We start from the raw sequence: 17,882 nt of genomic DNA, 5'->3' as shown, positions 1-17,882 counted from the left end.
AAGGGAGAGAGAGAGAGCAGGGGCGGAGATTTAGATTTGGGTGTCATCAGCGTAGAGATGATAGTTGAAGCCGTGGGAGCGAATAGCAGACACGATCACAAGTTTACAGTCTAGCAGAATCAGAAGTAGAAGCAGAAGCACTGACCATTCACCACCAGCCTTGCAAATAACCACTGTTGCTCAGTTTCCCCCCAAAAGGTAACAGTTTGAAAGGTAAAGAACATCGGTTTCTGTGTTTGCAGGGTTTTTTTTGGGTGTTTTTTTTTGTTTTTTTACTGTTTTCAGTTTGAGCTGTTAAAGGCTCTGCTTTTTATAACAAGGATGCAGTTCTTAGAAGATGTCAACCAGTGGTAGGGCTTGATAAATGCTGTTTTCCCTCCAGGAGCCTTCAGGGACTCAGTAGGCCTCAAGGCCATCTCACCTTGCTCTCTCATTCCAGTAGTAGCCCTCAAGGGGTGCCAACACCAAAATCTTCAAGATGCACCAAGTCCCATTAACTTTTTTGGAGCTACAGTTCTGAGCCAACTCCAGATGTGGGATCTCAGTGTAATTGACTGGAGGAATAGCCACCAAGCCCATCCCAAATCCCTGAATTCATTTCTTTTCTTATGTGGTTTTCACAGGGGAAGAAATTTCTTTCTCTCCCTAATTTTAGATTATTGCTCAGAACTCTAGCTCTGATCTATTTTCATTATGCTCTTTTTTCAGTCCCATCTGCCTCCTTGAGATTACACTGGAAGGCCTGTTGACATAACCATAATGACCCTCTGCATAGAGCTAAAAAGAAATCCAGTTGGAAAGTGAGGCAGTGGATTTGCTTGGTGCTGGAAGATAGTCCAGGAGAACTTGGAGGTGGACTAATGGAGATGCAGCATTGGGAGAGCCAGACTCTGCTGGGCTCTTCCCAGCCTTCCCACAAAACTGAGAAAACTGATCTCTCCTCTTGCCTTTCCCACTATCACTCCTCCCAAACCCTCCCCTGACTGGCTCAAGCAGCCAACATTTTTGCCAGATGAATATAGAAGTGATAAGAGTGATCTGGCTTTTTATTAGGTGACCTGGACTTGTGGGGAAACTGAGGCTATTTGGATATTTCTTGTCTACTGTGCTGGAAACGGGATGGAAGACAGAGGGAGGGAGGGAGGAAAGAGATGGAAAGCTTTGGTGAGTAGGGATGAGTGATATCACCTAAGGGGGAAGGGAGGACTGTAGAATCTAGGTTCTTGTTGCCAGACTAGTTTACTTTCCCATCAGCGTCCTCAGGTGCTGCAGAATCCTGACGGGTTTTTTGTTTGTTTGTTTGTTTCTGGTATTTAAGTGCTTACTATGTTCCAGGCATTGTACTAAGCACTGGGGTAGATTTAAGTTAATCAGGTTGGACACTGTTCATGTCCCATGTGAAGCTCACATCGTAATCCCCATTTTATAGATGAGGTAACTGAGGCATAGAGAAGTTAAGTGACCTGTTCAAAGTCACACACAGCAGAGAAGTGGCAGAGCCAGGATTAAAACACAGGTCTTTCTGACTCCCAGGCCTGCACTCTATCCACTAGGTCAAGCTGCAGTTCTGAACCTTTTCCTCAGACTAGTTGGTTACAGCCAGACTTCTGTCATTCTCTGGTTTGTATTTCCTAAATGCCTAATTCAGTGCACTACACCCAGTGGACCCTTGATGAAGACTCCAACTTTCCTCCTCCACGTGACTACCATTACACTGGCTCTTAGTAGCTCAGTAACTTGCCAGCTGCTCAGGTACCCAAATAACTGTCAGGAACATGGATAGTACAGTGGCCACTCAGAACTTCAGGGCCCTTGAAAATTTCCTTGGGGTGGGATACAGTTGTCAAAATCTCACAAACTGGCATCCAAATAGCCTGAGAGTCTCCAACCCTGGGGCTCCTCCAGGAGTGTGGGAAAAAGTGTGGTCTAGTGGAAAGAGCATGGGCATGGGAGTCAGAGGACTTGAGTTGTAATCTTGGCTCTGCCACTTGTCTACTCTGTTCCCTTGGGTAAGTCACTTCACTTCTCCATGCCTCAGTTACCTCATCTGTAAAATGGGGATTAAGACTGTGAGCCCCATGTGGGACATGGATTGGGTCCAATATGATTAGCTTGTATCTACTCCAGTGCTTAGTACAGTGCCTGGCACAAAGTAAATGCTTAACAGATACCATTAAAAAAGTATGGCACAAATATCTTATCCTTTAGCAACTGTTCTCCTTGCTTTTTGACAATAATAATAATAATGATGATGGCATTTATTAAGTGCTTACTATGTGCAAAGCACTGTTCTAAGCGCTGGGGAGGTTACAAGGTGATCAGTTTGTCCCACGGGGGCTCACAGTCTTAATCCCCATTTTACAGATGAGGTAACTGAGACCCAAAGAAGTGAAGTGACTTGTCCAAAGTCACACAGCTGACAACTGGCGGAGCCGGGTTTGATCCCATGACCTCTGACTCCAAAGCCTGGACTCTTTCCACTGAACCATGCTGCTTCTCTAAGCCTACAGACTCAAGCCTATAGAATCAAAAACCAATGCTAATAGGAAAATCTGAACCTCATCTAACTAAAGTCAATATTTCTGATCTGTCAGTAGTGTGCTGTGTGAGGAGGTTGGGGGACAGGAAGCAGGGTAGGGGTGACAAGGGAGAATGGAAAAGGGAGAGGGTTCAGCCTGGGCTCCAGAGAAGAGCAACTGCAACCCTCTGACCCTCATAGGTCTCCTGCTCAATCAGTATATTCTTTCTTCCAAGTCACTAGTGCTGATTGGGGCCAGCTACCAGCTTGCTCCCAACATCTCTTTTGCCAGGCAGTGCATACCCCCGCCTCTCTCTTGAGGCCAACTTTAGTACCAGCCCCAGCTCTGTTCATTTATTTCCTCATTTAATAGGGCCCCAGTCTCTAACTAGATCAAATTGGTGGAGGTGGATGAGGGTTTGCAAAGTGGCCTGCTCTGTTTACCACTCCATGACTGAAGCGGGACCTGCCTCGTTAGTACGCTAATGAGACAGCGTCTCCAAAGACATAGAACTATGCATGGTCACACACGCGGCTCTAAGAATTCTGCCCCTTCTATTTCCCTAGATGCTTCCAGTTGTGAAAAGAGAGAAGGGAAGGGGCGGGGGGATTCTGAGCTGCCGCTACACACTCTCTCTCGTCCCCTCCATCTCTCTCTGCCCTTCTCTCTCTCCTTCCTATGCTGCACCTTTCCTGACCACCTCATTAACTTCACCAGATCCCATTCGCAGCAACTCGTTAAGTCAGGACCATAACCCCGGTAAGAGGGACTGGGCATCAAAAGCAGTGGTCAAGGGACAACCAAGTAGGAATGGCGCCCTGTCTCCCCCTCTCTCCCCCTTCTGTCCAGTCTCTCCAGGGGGGCGTGGATCATGCAAAATGCAACAGTTTTAAAAAAAATCCCTGCAATTACAGAGGACCCAGATTACAGCTGCTGTCCGGGGTTCTGAAATTACCATAAATTCCACAGACGCGGACTTCTCCAGCCATCTCCACTAGACACAGATAAAGCGTCCGTGCAAGCAGGAGAGTACAACATGTTCTTAATTCAATTAGCTCTCTCCTGAACACTCTCCCGGGAGCAGAAAGCGGAAACTGACAAATTCTGTTTAACAAAGACGTTCATTTTTCCCTTACTCCTACTCTGTCTCCTTTTGGCTTTGCCCATCCGTGTTACACTCATTAGTTATCTAACAAAGTGAGTCCAGCAAAATCTGTTTCCATTCACTGGTGATTTGGAAATCCTGATGTAATTTCCACCCTGATAAGGGTGTCTAGGTCTAAAGCAGCCTTGTAATGAAAACTGCCAGAAATGCTCCCCATTCATTTAATGGCATTTCATTTCCTTTGGCCATGTTTCTATTTTTTATGTCCTATATATACTGAAAAAGACATTATCCTTCCCTAAGAGAGCTTCCTTTACTGGAGTGTATATTAATTTACTGTGAATCCTGCTGTAGCATTGGCTATATGGTGGTTTCACAGTGATTGTCCTATTCGGTTCTCAGCTAAAAATGGGTCCAAATGTTATCAACTGAGATATACTTATTTTCAATGAAAATGGTGTCACTGGGTTAATCCATTGTGAAGTTATGGTGCCGGGAGACGGCAGAGTGGGAGAGGAGAAAGTAATGAGGATTCTTTTTTTAACCCGTGTCAGGGACATCTTTTCAATGGAAAATTTACATTACTTTTTATCTCAATATAGTTACATGAGTAATTATGTAGGCTGCCAGTTCCCATTATTCTGTTAATCAGGGAGTAGCAGGAAGCATATTAGCTTTTTGATGCTGGGATGTTAGGCTTGTTTTACTTATGCTAGAGAAGAGAGTCAGTGTGGGTGAATGAGTTTTGGCTGAAGCAGTTTAGTTTGCAAGTTAAGCAGGGTCAGACCTAGGTATTCTTGGTTGGTAAAATTCCAAGGAAATCCAGCCTTGCTGAGAAAGTTGTTCTGGCAAATCACTGGCATTCATAAGTGTTCATCATCTCCCTGGCACTGTAAAGAACATGTAAAATGGAAATGGCTACTGTCCTCAAAGTGTCCCCAGTATAAGAAATATTAGTGAGTGACCTGGACCAATCTTCTTGTTCTGATGAAGGAAAAAAGGACACTGAACTGTTCCTGAAATGGGGACAGAATAGTTAGAACTACCCATGGAGAAATTCAAGCATGGAAAAGGAAATGACTTGTCCAAGGTCACACAGTTTGCCAGAACTGGGACTGGAACCCAGATGTCTTATCTCCCAGAGAGTCTAATTACTAAAAAGCAACACCACCATAGAGCTGAGTCGAGGGGTCAAAGAGTGTTTAGTGAAACAGCTACAGGTTGGACTGAGACTTAATTTGTGGCAACTGGCTTTGGCTGGGAAAACACAATGTTTTCAAAGTGTTTCCCTCCTTTTATGTACTGTATGCTCCCCAGGCACTGAAAAGAATGGTTTGTTAGGAAGTAATCTGAAGCCCAATTCCTGGGCAAAACCTGATTTTTTCAAGTCATTTGGAAATAATCTGAGTTTTGACTCTTTCTCAGCTTCCCCTCATTGTCAGGGAGGGGCTCACACAAGAAATTGACAATAACAACAATAATAATAATAATTGTGGCATTTGTTAAGTGCTTATCTATGTTCCAGGCCCTGTTCTAAGTGTTAGAAAATTGTATGGGGCTCATAATCTTAATCTCCATTTTACAGCTGATGCAACTGAGTCACAGAGAAGTTAAGTGACTTGTCCAAGGTCACACAGCAGACAAGTGGCAGAGCCGGGATTACAACCCAAGACCTTTTGACTCCTAGGCCTGTGCTCTATCCACTAGACCATGCTGCTTTTCTCACACAGTTGCCATGTTGAGCAACTTACAAAACCCTCTAGACTGTAAGCTCCATGTGGGCAGGGAATGTCTACTAACTCTGTTATATTGCACTTTCCTGAGCACTTAGTACAGTGCTCTGCTCACAGTAAGGACTTAATACATTGTATTGATTAAAATGTAAGATTGATTGACATCAATGTATGACTAGTTCCTCTCTTCCCAGGCCTGATTTTTGTGAAGGCTGAATGCCACTCTCCCAGGCTAAAGGTCCCTCTGGAACCCCTTAGGGTGGAGCACTGTCCATTTTAGAAAAAGGCAGGCACACTGGGAGGTGGATAGGGGAATTTCTGTTGTCACTGGATTCATTCATTCATTCAATCTTATTTTGAGCGCTTACTCTGTTCAGAGCACTGTGCTAAGCACTTGGGAAGTACAAGTCGGCAACATATAGAGACGGTCCCTACCCAACAACAGGCTCACAGTCTAGAAGGGGGAGACAGACAACAAAGCAAAACATGTTGACAGGTGTCAAAAATGTCAGAACAAATAGAATTATAGCTATATGTACAACATTATCAAAATAAATAGAATAGTAAATATGTACAAGTAAAATAAAGTAATAAATCTGTACAAGTATATACAAGTGCTGTGGGGAGGAGAAGGAGGTAGGGCAGGGGGTGATGGGGAGGAGAAGAGGAAAAAGGGGGTTCTGTCTGGGAAGGCCTCCTGGAGCAAGTGAGCTCTCAGTAGGGCTTTGAAGGGAGGAAGAGAGTTAGCTTGGTGGATGTGTGGAGGGAGGGAATTCCAGGCCAGGGGAAGGATGTGGGCCGGGGGTCAACGGCGGGACAGGCGAGAACAAGGCACAGTGTGGAGGTTAGCGGCAGAGGAGTGGAGGGTGTGGGCTGGGCTGTAGAAGGAGAGAAGGGAGGTGAGGTAGGGAGGGGCGAGGTGATGGAGAAACTTGAAGCCGAGAGTGAGGAGTTTTTGCTTGATTCGTAGGTTGACAGGCAACCACTGGAGATTTTTGAGGAGGGAAGTAACATGCAAACAGCGTTTCTGCACAAAGATAATCCAGGCAGCAGAGTGAAGTATAGACTGAAGCAGGGAGAGACAGGAGGCTGGGAGATCAGAGAGGAGGCTGATGCAGTAATCCAGTTCGGATAGGATGAGAAATTGAACCAGCAAGGTAGTGGTTTGGATGGAGAGAAAAGGGTGGATCTTGGCGATGTTGTGGAGGTGAGACGTTTTGGACAAGGCAAAAGCTCTCCAGGTACGTTGAGGGGAGTGTTAGAAAATCCCTACTCCGTTCTTTGTCTTCTAAGAATCCAGGGAAACTACTATGCAGGAATCCCTCCACATTTTCATCTTAACTCTTATGACTCCTTGCTCCATCCCCCTTCACATCCATCAAAACACTGCTTTACCCATCTTTGAGGCCCTTCAGGAATCCCATCTCCTTCAGGAGGTCTTCCTTGATTAATCTCTCATCTCACTCTGCTTCTTCCCCCACTCACGGTCACTTCAACACATCACCCAAGTACTTAGGGACTCATCCCTCCCCACCCCTGTTGCACTTATGCATTTATCTTTAAACTCTATTTCTTCTCCCTATCTGTAATTTATTTTAGTGTCTGTTTTTCTCACTAGATTGTAAGTTCTTTGAGGGCAGGGATAATATCCACTAACTGTAGTGTACTCTCCCAAGCTCTAAGTACAGTGCTGAATACAGATTGTGTTCAATAAATGCTACTGATGGCTTGGTTGATTCCCAGGGTCTGCCCCAGGAGTTAACAGTCATGGCCTAAGAAAGTCTTCAGAAGGAAGACTCCATGACTACCAGTGGCAGGAAGTTATTCCTACGTCTTGGTGTAGGTGTCCTGGTCTCAAGGATATTTTCAAGGGGTTACCTCTCTGTCTGATATTTCCAACAGGCAGGGAATGTGTCTGTTATATTGTACTCTCCCAAGCTCTTAGTACAGTTCCCTGTGCACAGTAAGTGCTCAATAAATGATTGGCTGACTGACAGAACCTGCTTCCCCTCTATAGATCTGTATTACTAGAGAATAATCAGTCAGGGACACAAACAAAACTGTCACAGATCAGGACCCCTGAGTTCATGGCAATATCCTGTGGGCTCAATGCAACTTTCCCATATTCAGAAAACTGAATTCCCAGTCAATTTATGTTTTCCCTTGCCACAGAGAGAGGGAGAGGGAACATGAAATGAGGACTGTTCTCCCTTCTCCTGCCATCTGGTCTTCCAAGGCTATAAAGAAGGGATGAGGTGTTCTCTGGGCACAGAGGAGCACGGGAAACAATCAAACCATAGCTGTTGGGCCTCCAGATTGTTCTTGGTGAGATCTCTCAGTTGATCATGTGGTTCACGGAATGTATCATTGACTCTTGGGGCCAGGGGTGAGCTTGAAAGGTCATCTGGCCCATTCCCCAGCTTCCGAACAGAACAGTACATAAACCATCCTGTACATCATGGTTCTTCTGTAATTTCTGATGGTATTCCATCCAAGTGGATGACTTTGGTGTACCAGACTGTTGCATAAGATTGCAGATTGCCCAACATCTGTCAACTGTCCATTACCCTTTTAGAAAGACTGCTCCCAATGAGGTATGCCATGCCGATTTAAATTGAGCCAGCACAGAATCATAATCAGGAATATGCATCAATTAACCTGATGATGATCATGATGATTAATTCAATTTCATGGGACTGATGACTTTTGCCTACTTTACCTAAGTTCTGAATGCCCCTCCAAAGTCAACAAATCCCTCTATTGGCAAAGCTTGAATTCCAGTTCTGGGCTGAAAGGAGATCCTCAAGCCATAGCTGTACTTGTCATAATGGCATTTATTAAGCATTTACTGTGAGCAGAACACTATACTGGTTTCTGGGAAAAGTGCACAGGTGGGAATTAGACATGGTGCCTGTCCCTCAGGGGCCTCACAGTCTAAAACTAGGGTAACTATATTAGGTTAGCTACTCAATATCCGGTTCCCTAAATTCAATTGCTTTTCCTTTTGGTCTCTATCAGAGTGATTTGTTCATTATTACCATTGGTGGAAACAGCAATATGCATCACCACATCATGTGTTCAGACCATCCAAAGAGACTTGAGTAACACAGACATTATCTACCCAAGCTACACCTAGTCTAAACCTAGATAAACTTTTTTCCCCCCTAACAGCCATTGCTCATATTTTTTTTAAAATGAGCTTTTCTGAGGAGGAAGAGAGAAGCAGAGAGGAGTCAGGGGTGGAGGGGAGAGCTAAAATCCCGGCTCTCAGACCAAAACAATCATCTGCTAAATGAATTCGGCAGCATTTTCCCGCATGACTTGGAGGGATAATTTAGTGAGCCAGCCAGCTGGAAGGAAAGGGATTAATTCTGCACTTAGTGATGCTCCTATGAATAATTCATCATACAAAGACCCCCTTGTGTTCAGCCCCTGGGCAATTACTGAAAAGTATCCCGTCAGCTCAGCTGGTCTGCCAGTGGGTCTGTCCTCTTCCTTAAAACCACAATGGATGAAAGTGAGTCCAGGCCTCCAAACATTGTGGGGAGCCATGTGAAGGGCGCTGGGGGTGACGGATGAACTCAAGCCCAGGGCCTTTTCAGGAAGACTGGGGAGCTGACAGCTAACCTAACCCTGCTGTAGAATTTGCTGATTTCCTTGGAAGAATTGGGGCCCAGAGATCTTCCTCACCCCCTGACCATGGCTGGCGGGCTGGGGTTCAGGCTGGGAATGGGGCGGAATTGAGGTGGGGGTGAAGCAGGGAGTTGAAGCTGCCACAGGATGCAGGACACAAGTGGCCCTCTCAGTTCTCCACCTCCCGGAGGCAGAGTCAAACCCAAATCTTTGCTCCTGGTCTAACCTGAAGGGGCTGAGAGTGGGCGACTGACCTGAAGTCTTAATGTCAAAGGGTCAAGTCCAAAGCTTCCTGCTGCTCAGGGGCAGGAATCATCTCCTTTCTCCTAGGTCCAGCTAGGACACATAGTAATGGTGTGATCTGATGCAGTGGTAAGTGGAAGATTCAAGCTCATTCATTCATTAATTAAGGTTTTTATTAACTATTTACTATGTGCCAAGCACTGCCAAAGGCTGGGGTAAGTACACGATAATAGGATTGGATCAAACTACTGTCCTACATGACAGTCATAGTCTAGAGGAAAGGGAGATCATGTATTGAATCCCCATTTTACAGATGAGGAAACTGAGGAAAAGACTTGTCCAAGGTCACACAACAGGCAAGTGACAGAACCAGGGTTAGAACCCAGGTTCTCTGACTCTCAGCCCATGCTCTTTCCACTAGGCTGTGCTGCTTATTTGCTTCTTGTTTCTTTCCCATTTCTGCATCTTTCACAAAAAGATGCTTGGGAAGAAAAAGTTTAGACTTGTTTATAGTCTCAGAAACTGGAGGAAGGGGATAAAGGGAGGAAAGGAAAGGGGAGGGGAAAGGAGTTCGTGGTGTGGGAGGAGGCACTGGGGAAGAGGAGGAAAACCAGCAGAAACCTTGTTCAAATCCGGTTTTACTCACCTGAAACAGATCACTCATATTCATATTTCTAATCTGCCAACTGCGGAAGGCCTGAAATGGGGCCCTAAGGTTGCAGCAGCAGCAGTAGTAGTAGCAGTGGCAGCAGCAGACCCTTCTTCCTTCCCTTTCCGCCATCTTCAATTGTTCACTTTCCAATGGCATCTTCCCTCTGCTTTCAGACATGCTCACGTATCCCCTATCCTAAAAAATCCCTCCAGGTATCACCCCATCTCCCTCCAACCATTCCTTTCCAAACTCCTAGAAACAGTTGTCTAAACCCATTGCCTCCACTTCCTCTCCTACAGTTCTCTTTGATCCCCTCCAATCTGGTTTCCTCCCCCTCCACTCCACAGAAACTCCCCTCTCAAAGTTTACCGGTAACCTCCTTCTTGCCAAATCCAATGGCCTCTACTTCATCCTAATCTTCCTAGAACTCTCAGCTGCCTTTGACACCAGGGACCACCCTATTCTCCTTGAAACATTATCCAACCATGGCTTTACTGATTCTGTTCTCTCCTGGTTCTCCTCCTATCTCTCTGTCCATGCCTTCTCAGTCTCTTGCATGTTCTTTCTTGGCTTCAGTGCTCTAACAGTGGGAATTCCTCCAGGATCAGTTCCAGGTTCCTTTCTGTTCTCCATCTTTATCCACTCTCTTGGAGAACCTATTTGCCCCCACAGCTTCAACTACCATCTCTGATGATTTCCAAATGTACCTCTCCTTCCCTGACCTCTCTCCTTATCTGAAGTCCCACATTTCCTCCTTCCTTCAAAACATCTCTACTTGGATGCCTCACTGACACCTCAAACTAAACTCGTCCATAACAGAACTCCATCTTCCCACCAAAACTCTGTCCTCCTTTCTTTCCCATCGTTGTACACAACACTCCCATCCCTGTCTCCCAAGCCTGTAACCTTGGCAATATCCTCTACTCATCTCTCTCATTCTATCCATGTGTTCATTCTGTTACTAAATCCTGTCAGCTCTACCTTTACAACATTGCTTTAAAATCTGCCCTTTCCCCTTCATCCAAGCTGATACTATGATGATGCAACCACTTACTGTATCCCAACTTGACTACTGTATCAGCTTTCTCACTGATCTCCCTACCTCCTGTCTCTCCCCACTCCAATCCATACTTCACTCTACTGCCAGGATTGTTTTATAAAAAAAAACCGTGCAGTACACTCAAGACCTCCAGTGGCTGCCCATCCACCTTCACATCAAACACTCAATCAGCTCTCCCCCTCCTTCCTTACCTCACTGATTTCCTACTACAACCCAGTGCAGTCGCTTCACTCCTCTAATGCCAGACTTACTTATTGTAATTTGATCTTGTCTATCTTTCCACTGAAACCTTAGCCACATAATCCCTCTGGACTGGAATTTTCTTCCCTTCCTATATGACAACCCACTACTTTCACTATCTTCAAAGTCACATCTCCTCCAAGAAGCCTTTCCAGATAAAACCCACTTTTCCCTTTATCTCTCTTCCATCTGCATTGCCCATGCACTTGATATTCATCCCACCCACAGCACTCATGTACATATTTGTAATTTATGTTTTTGTCTGTCTTCCCCTCTGGACTGTATACTTCTTGTGGGAAGGGAATGTGTCTACCAACTCTGTATTGTACTCTCCCAAATTCTTAGTACCCTAGTGCTCTACTCATAGTAAGCACTAAATAATTACCATTGATTGATTGACTTAAAAGGCTGAGTGAAGCTACACTGGAATCATATCTTCTGGGCTGGAAGCACCCCTTCTGGAATTCTTTGTCTTCTCTCTAATTTCTCCTTCTTGGTTTCCAGAGCCCCCAATAGCACAGAATACTGTCTATCACAAAGGGCCCCCACCTCCCTCCACTATGTCAGTAGGGCAGTAGTCTGGCAGGATATAGTGAATGGCACCCAGTGGCTTCCATCTTGGCCTCACCTCTGAGCCAATCAGCTGCATAGAGAACCGCACTGCAGGAAATTGGCCAGACTTGGTTTCCAGCTTGGTGCCCTGGGGGACAGGAGAAGAGGGTTAGTCAAGTCCACATCAGTCTATTGGCTAACTCGGTCAAAACCTCTCCTCTGCCTTTCTCTTCCTCAGCCAGTTCCCCTACTCTTCTTTCTAACACCGGTAGGAACACATTTCAAAAGGGTCTGTGTATACTGGATGAACTGCATCAATATGAATCTAAGAATGGGAGGCTGGAAGAAGAGAGAGAGAGGAGAGGATGAGGGAAAAGGAGGAGAGAGGGAGGGAGGGCCAGTGATTCAGAAGCCAGGGACATAGAAGCAGTGTGTCCTAGAGGATGGGCTTGGAAGTCAAAAGGACCTGGGTTCTAATCTTGACTCCTCTACTTGTCTGCTATGTGACCTTAGATAAGTCACTTAACTTCTCTGTACTTGAGTTGCCTCATCTGTAAAATGGGGATTAATGCTATGAGCCCCATGTGGGAGAAACAGCATGACATAGTGGAGAGAACATGAGCCTCGAAGTCAGAAGATCATGGGTTCTAATTCCAGCTCTGCCACTTGTCTGCTGTGTGACCTTGGGCAAGTCACTTAACTTCTATTTGCCTCAGTTACCTCATCTGTAAAATAAGGATTGAGACTCTGAGCCCCACATGGGACAGGGATTGTGTCCAACCTGATTTGCTAGTATCCATCTCTGTGCTTAGTATAGTGCCTGGCATATAGTAGGTGCTTAGCAAATACCATTGTTATTATTATTGTTATTATTATTATTACTATTATTTGGACTGTGTCCAACCTGATTAGCTTGTATCTATCCCAACATTTGTTACAGTGGCGGGCACAAAGTAAGCATTTAACAAATACCATAGAAATTTTTTTTAAAAAAAGCAAAGGGAGTTCAGACCCCAATCTCCTCCATTCCACACCTAGAATAAATGGTATATGCAGCCAGGGTCTATGTCACTTAGCCAGGCACACTCTGCTGGCCGTGCCCCTCTCCTGGAAAGATTTGTGTCTCAGTGCTGTGCAACTGCAGGGACTTCAGCCCTGGTCAGCCAATCAGGGACAGAATGAAACCTTACCCACTCACAAAGTTGCTGACAGGGCAATATCCTGGATGAAGGGCACCCACTGAACCTTGATGGTAACAAATTCAGACCAATCTATGGCAAGCACAAGGAATTTGCTCTGCTGTAAGATGTGCAGACAGAAGACATTAGTGATTTTAAGATGATTTTGGGTGAATGTATGGATGAGGTCCATGGAGAGGTCCAGTCAGACAGAAACTCCTTTACCATCACTTTACAGCACTCAATCAGCAATCCCCATTCTACCTTATTGTGCTGATTATGGGGCTGAAGTCCGGCTGGGCTGGGAGTGCTAGCTAGACCACTTTCCCCAAAGCCTAATCCTGTGTTCAAATCTGGGCTCTGCCTTTTGCCTGCTGTATGACATTGGACAAGTCACTTAACTTCTCGGTGCCTCAGTGACTTCATTTATAAAATGGGGATTAAGACTGTGAGCCCCATGTGAGACATGGACTATGTCCAACCTGATTAGTTTGTATCTACTCCAGCGCTTAGTATAGTAACACTTAATACATACCATTGTACATATTTATTTTACTTGTGCATATTTACTATTCTATTTTGTTAATGATGTGCATATAGTCTTAATTCTATTTGTTCTGATGATTTGGACACCTGTCTACATGTTTTGTTTTGTTGTCTGTCTCCCCCTTCTAGACTGTGAGCCCGTTGTTGGGTAGGGACTGTCTCTATATGTTGCCAACTTGCACTTCCCAAGTGCTTAGTGCAGTGCTCTGCACAAAGTAAGTGCTCAATAAATACAATTGAATGAATGAATGAATGATTGATTTCCTACTACAAGCCAACACAAACTCTTTGCTCCTCTAATGCTACCTACTCATTGTATTTCAATCTCATTTATCTCATGACTGATCCCTTGCCCATGCCCTCCCTCTGACCTGGGATTCCCTCCCCCTTCATGTAGTACAGTCCACCATTCCCCCTAACTTCAAAGCCTTAATAAAGCCACACCACCTCCAAGAAGTCTTCTCTGTCTAAACCCTCATTTCACTAATTCCCCCTTCCTTCTGCATCACCTTTGCACTTGGGTCTGCACACCACAAGCAGTTGATATTCACCCCAACCCCAGCCCACAACATTTATGTACATACCCTTATACTCTGTCATTTCCTGCATTTATGATTCATTTTAATGTCTGCCTCCTCCTTTAGACTTGAAGCTCCTTGTGGGCAGGGATCTTATCCACCTACTATTCATTCATTGTCGTATTTATTAAACATTTACCGTGTCTGGAGCACTGAACTAAGTGCTTGGAAAGTACAATTCAGCAATAGAGACAATCCCTGCCCACACTGGACATGTCTTGTACTCTCCCAAGTGCTTAATACAGTGATCTGTATCCATTTAGTGCTCAGTAAGTGGCAGTGATTGATTGATAATAGAATATTAAGGTGACTGTGATGGATGTTGGAAGACTTGAGAAGAGTTTAGATGGATTCACTGCTGATAGGTGAAAGAAGGTAGATTGACAGGTCAGACTGACCGCTGGGACCGGGAAAACACCAGTGGGGCTGCTGTGGTGTGAACTGGACTGGGTTAGAGTATCCACTCTGGCTGTGCTCATGTCCAGGATGGTTAGCTGGGGAGTGGAGATGCCAGCAGCCGCAGCTTGAAGTAAGGAAGGAGGCACTTGAGTGACATGAAGATGAAGAGTCATTTCTTCTCCTCAAACACCTCCACCCTCTCCTCATGCCTGTGTTCAGAACTGGAGAAGGTCATCTACACCATGATTTCTGACCCAGTCAATTGTTTTTGAGTGCTTACTGTGTGCACAGCACTGTACTAAGTACTTGGAAGAGTACAATATAAAAGACACATTCCTTGCCCACAACAATCTAGCCCTGGGGATCAAAAGGAACAGCTGGGTATGGTAGATGGCATTTAACCAACCTCCCTATCGGAGACCAAACTGGGTTTGATTGGTCTGTCTCTAGTGTTGTTACCCAAATTTGAATGTACCTGTGATCTACCCTGGGCACCTGGGAGAGAAGGGCTTACCAGAATGGGGAGTCCTTCCACCTGTAGCCCAGTCCAGTTTGGGCCAGCCACCAACTTTCGGTACACACAGTTGTTCAGTGGGAGGACAGACAAGCCCAGAAGCCTGAAGAGATTCCAGGGTTCATTCTTCATCACTGTAGGAAGGTACCACAGAGAGCAGTGTGACTAGTCTGTTATTTGTTGCTGAATTGTACTTTCCAAGGGTTTAGTACAGTGCTGTGCACACAGTAAGTGCACAATAAATATGATTGAATGAATGAATGGTCTGTTCCCTTTTGGAGGGAAGCCTCTACAGAGATGCCTTACCTTCTGAGTCACAGCCTTGCATAGATCCTGTCTCTCAAGTGCTTGTTACAGTGCTCTGCACACATTAAGCACTCAAAAACAGCCACCTAGCCAATGGGTTAGCTGGGAGTATGGCCACCTTGCTCCATGATGCAGTAATGAATCCAGCAGACGGTACTCTTTCACTGTTCTAGGAAAGGGGGATGGTGGATGGGAGGAGAAACCATGGAGACAGGGTGGAGAAGGAGTCATTGGTTGACCTCCAGCCCTGAAGTGGGCAGGATATTCTCTTTCCGTCTATTGCAAGGCCGTGGTCATGTGTCTAAGTCTGTAGGGGCCTGTAGTTAGTCCTCTCATGGTGGTTTTCAGTGCTCCTCCCCTCCTCCCTGCCACATTTTTGTTTTTTCTAAGAAGAATTCATTTTTTCCTCCAACTATGAAAAACTGAATCCTGCTTGTTCACAGCATTTCTTTAAAGATAAGTGCCCTTTGTTTGAGGGAAGGGTGTTGTCATGGCACTGGGCATAGGACCCTTCAGAGCTCTCTGGCTGGCAAGATATTACCAACTTAAAAGTGCCTTCCTTTCTCCATTGGTGTGATGGGAATACAAACTGCCCTTCTCAGGTTACAGGCACTGTTTCAACCAAAAGAGGCTTGAAGCAAGTTGGGCATTTAGGTTTGGGGGAACTTTGGCCTTATTTTGAAACCCCCTTTGCCCCCCGTCTTTTTTTCCACCACCAAATATACTCCCGATCCTTCAAGGAAGAAGAAATTGGTCCCAAATCCAAGGGGTGATTCTTCCCTCTTAATCCTGGTTAGTGTAGGTGACAAGCCCATTGTTGGGTAGGGATTGTGTCTGTTGCTGAATTGTACTTTCCAAGTGCTTAGTACAGTGCTCTGCACAGAGTAAGCACTCAATAAATATGATTGAATGAATGAATAAATACTATTGATCAATTGACCCTGTTCCAGGCTGGACCAGGCTGCAGCTTGGGCTGGCCCCAACACCTTCCCATTTCTGGAGGCATCTTGGTGTTTGGCCAGCTCAGTTCAGTACAAGGACTCCTAGAAATAATTCAAGCTGGCTTGGGCCCAAGATTTGGTTGCACCCATGTGGTCCTGTGGCTAGTCTGGAATTGGGCTGGCAAAAGGGAGTAGCCCTCTCCTCTTCCCCAGAGGCTGCAGCACCAAGAATGGGGCACAGCCAATTACCTCCCCAACCAGGAGGCTCCATTTCCTCCTCAGACCAGGCTCCAAGGGCAAGGGTGAGTATCAGGGATTCAACCTGAAGGTCAGGTGAGGGAGGGGATGACTCCCAAGGTTTCAAGTGGAGTTGGGATTTGAAACCAAGATTCTCAGTCCAGATAACTGCACTCACCAAACCATGACAAAGATGAACATGGACCCAGAGCCAGAAAGAAATCAGGGTACAGGCAAGTTACCATGGTCATGCAAATGGAAAGTGCAACCCCCAACTCTACTTCTGGGATTCCATTTGTGGGACTAGGAGAAAATGCAGCTCTATTTCCTGGAGCCCCCTGCAAAGCTGCTTTAACCCTTAGGTAGCACTGCCTTGCTGTAACCAAGAGGGGTTGAGCAGCCTAGACCTTCTCCTGGAGGAAGACGTCCTGGAGCTCACCTGTGGTCACTGGGTAGTACTCCAACACCAGGGCCGTGTCTTCTGTGAAGAGGGTGGCACCATCCCTGCCTTGAAAGAGGAAGGAGCTGTTCCACATGGGCTGTTCTTCTGGCTTCCCAGGCAGCGAGATCTATGGTGGGGTAAAGGGGACAGGTGAACAGGGCCTGCATCGGATGTTTGACCATCTAGAGATATGCTCTGGATAGATACAAGCTAATTAGGCTGGCTACAGTCCATGTCCCACATGAGACTCACATTCTTATCCCCCACTTTACCGGTGAGGTAACTGAGGCACAGAGAGGTTAAGTGACTTGCCCAAGGTCACAGCAGACAAGTGGTGGAGGCAACATAAGAACCCAGATCCCTCTGACTCCCAGGCCCATGCTCTATCCACTAGGCAATGGTGCTTCTCCTGATACCTTCTCCCCAGTGCATCACCTTCCTTCTCAGGGTGGTGAAGTGGGTAGCAGAAAAGGCCCTTGACTAGAAGGGCAACCCCAAGGCTCAAGGAAGTTCCTGAGCTCAGCTTGCATGTAGGTGGAGCAATGGAATTGGCCAGCCAACTTGAACAGAGCATATTGAGAGGACGGGTGGATGGGAACTGGTGGAGGGTGACAACAGATCCAGATGGTAGGATGGGTAGGACTGGGAATCCAAGCCAAGACCACAGTGTCTCCACATTGAAGAGCTCCAGGGGTGGGTGAGGGAGCTGGGGAGAGGCCCCGGAGGGAAAAAGATGTGTCTAGGAAGGAAGGTGAAGTGAACAAGAACCCACAAAAGCAGCTGAGAGGCAAGACTGGGGGCTCAGGTGAGATCAGCATGGCTCAGTAGCAAGAGCATGGGCTTTGGAGTCAGAGGTCATGGGTTCAAATCCCGGCTCTGCCAACTGTCAGCTGTGTGACTTTGGGCAAGTCACTTAACTTCTCTGTGCCTCAGTTCCCTCATCTGTAAAATGGGGATTAAGACTGTGAGCCCCACAGTGGGACAACCTGATCACCTTGTATCCC

General features: G+C 46.0%; 1 protein-coding gene across 1 annotated transcript in view; it reads right to left on the bottom strand.

Annotated features, from left to right (window-relative positions):
* Nucleotides 1–17,882, bottom strand: part of LOC119928813 (coiled-coil domain-containing protein 33-like) — a 154,380-nt gene that overhangs the window by 10,297 nt on the left and 126,201 nt on the right. Inside the window, exons 12-14 of the mRNA XM_038747330.1 lie at nt 16,876–17,005; nt 14,953–15,086; nt 11,814–11,885 (exon numbers count right to left, since the gene is read on the bottom strand). Of these exons, the coding sequence (XP_038603258.1) occupies nt 11,814–11,885; nt 14,953–15,086; nt 16,876–17,005 (336 nt within the window). The remainder of the gene's footprint in view (nt 1–11,813; nt 11,886–14,952; nt 15,087–16,875; nt 17,006–17,882) is intronic.

The sequence above is a fragment of the Tachyglossus aculeatus genome, chromosome 5 (genome assembly GCF_015852505.1).
Source record: "Tachyglossus aculeatus isolate mTacAcu1 chromosome 5, mTacAcu1.pri, whole genome shotgun sequence".
Lineage (NCBI taxonomy): Eukaryota > Metazoa > Chordata > Mammalia > Monotremata > Tachyglossidae > Tachyglossus > Tachyglossus aculeatus.
The sequence above is the reverse complement of the archived record's forward strand: the minus strand, read 5'-3'. Positions and strand labels throughout refer to the sequence as shown.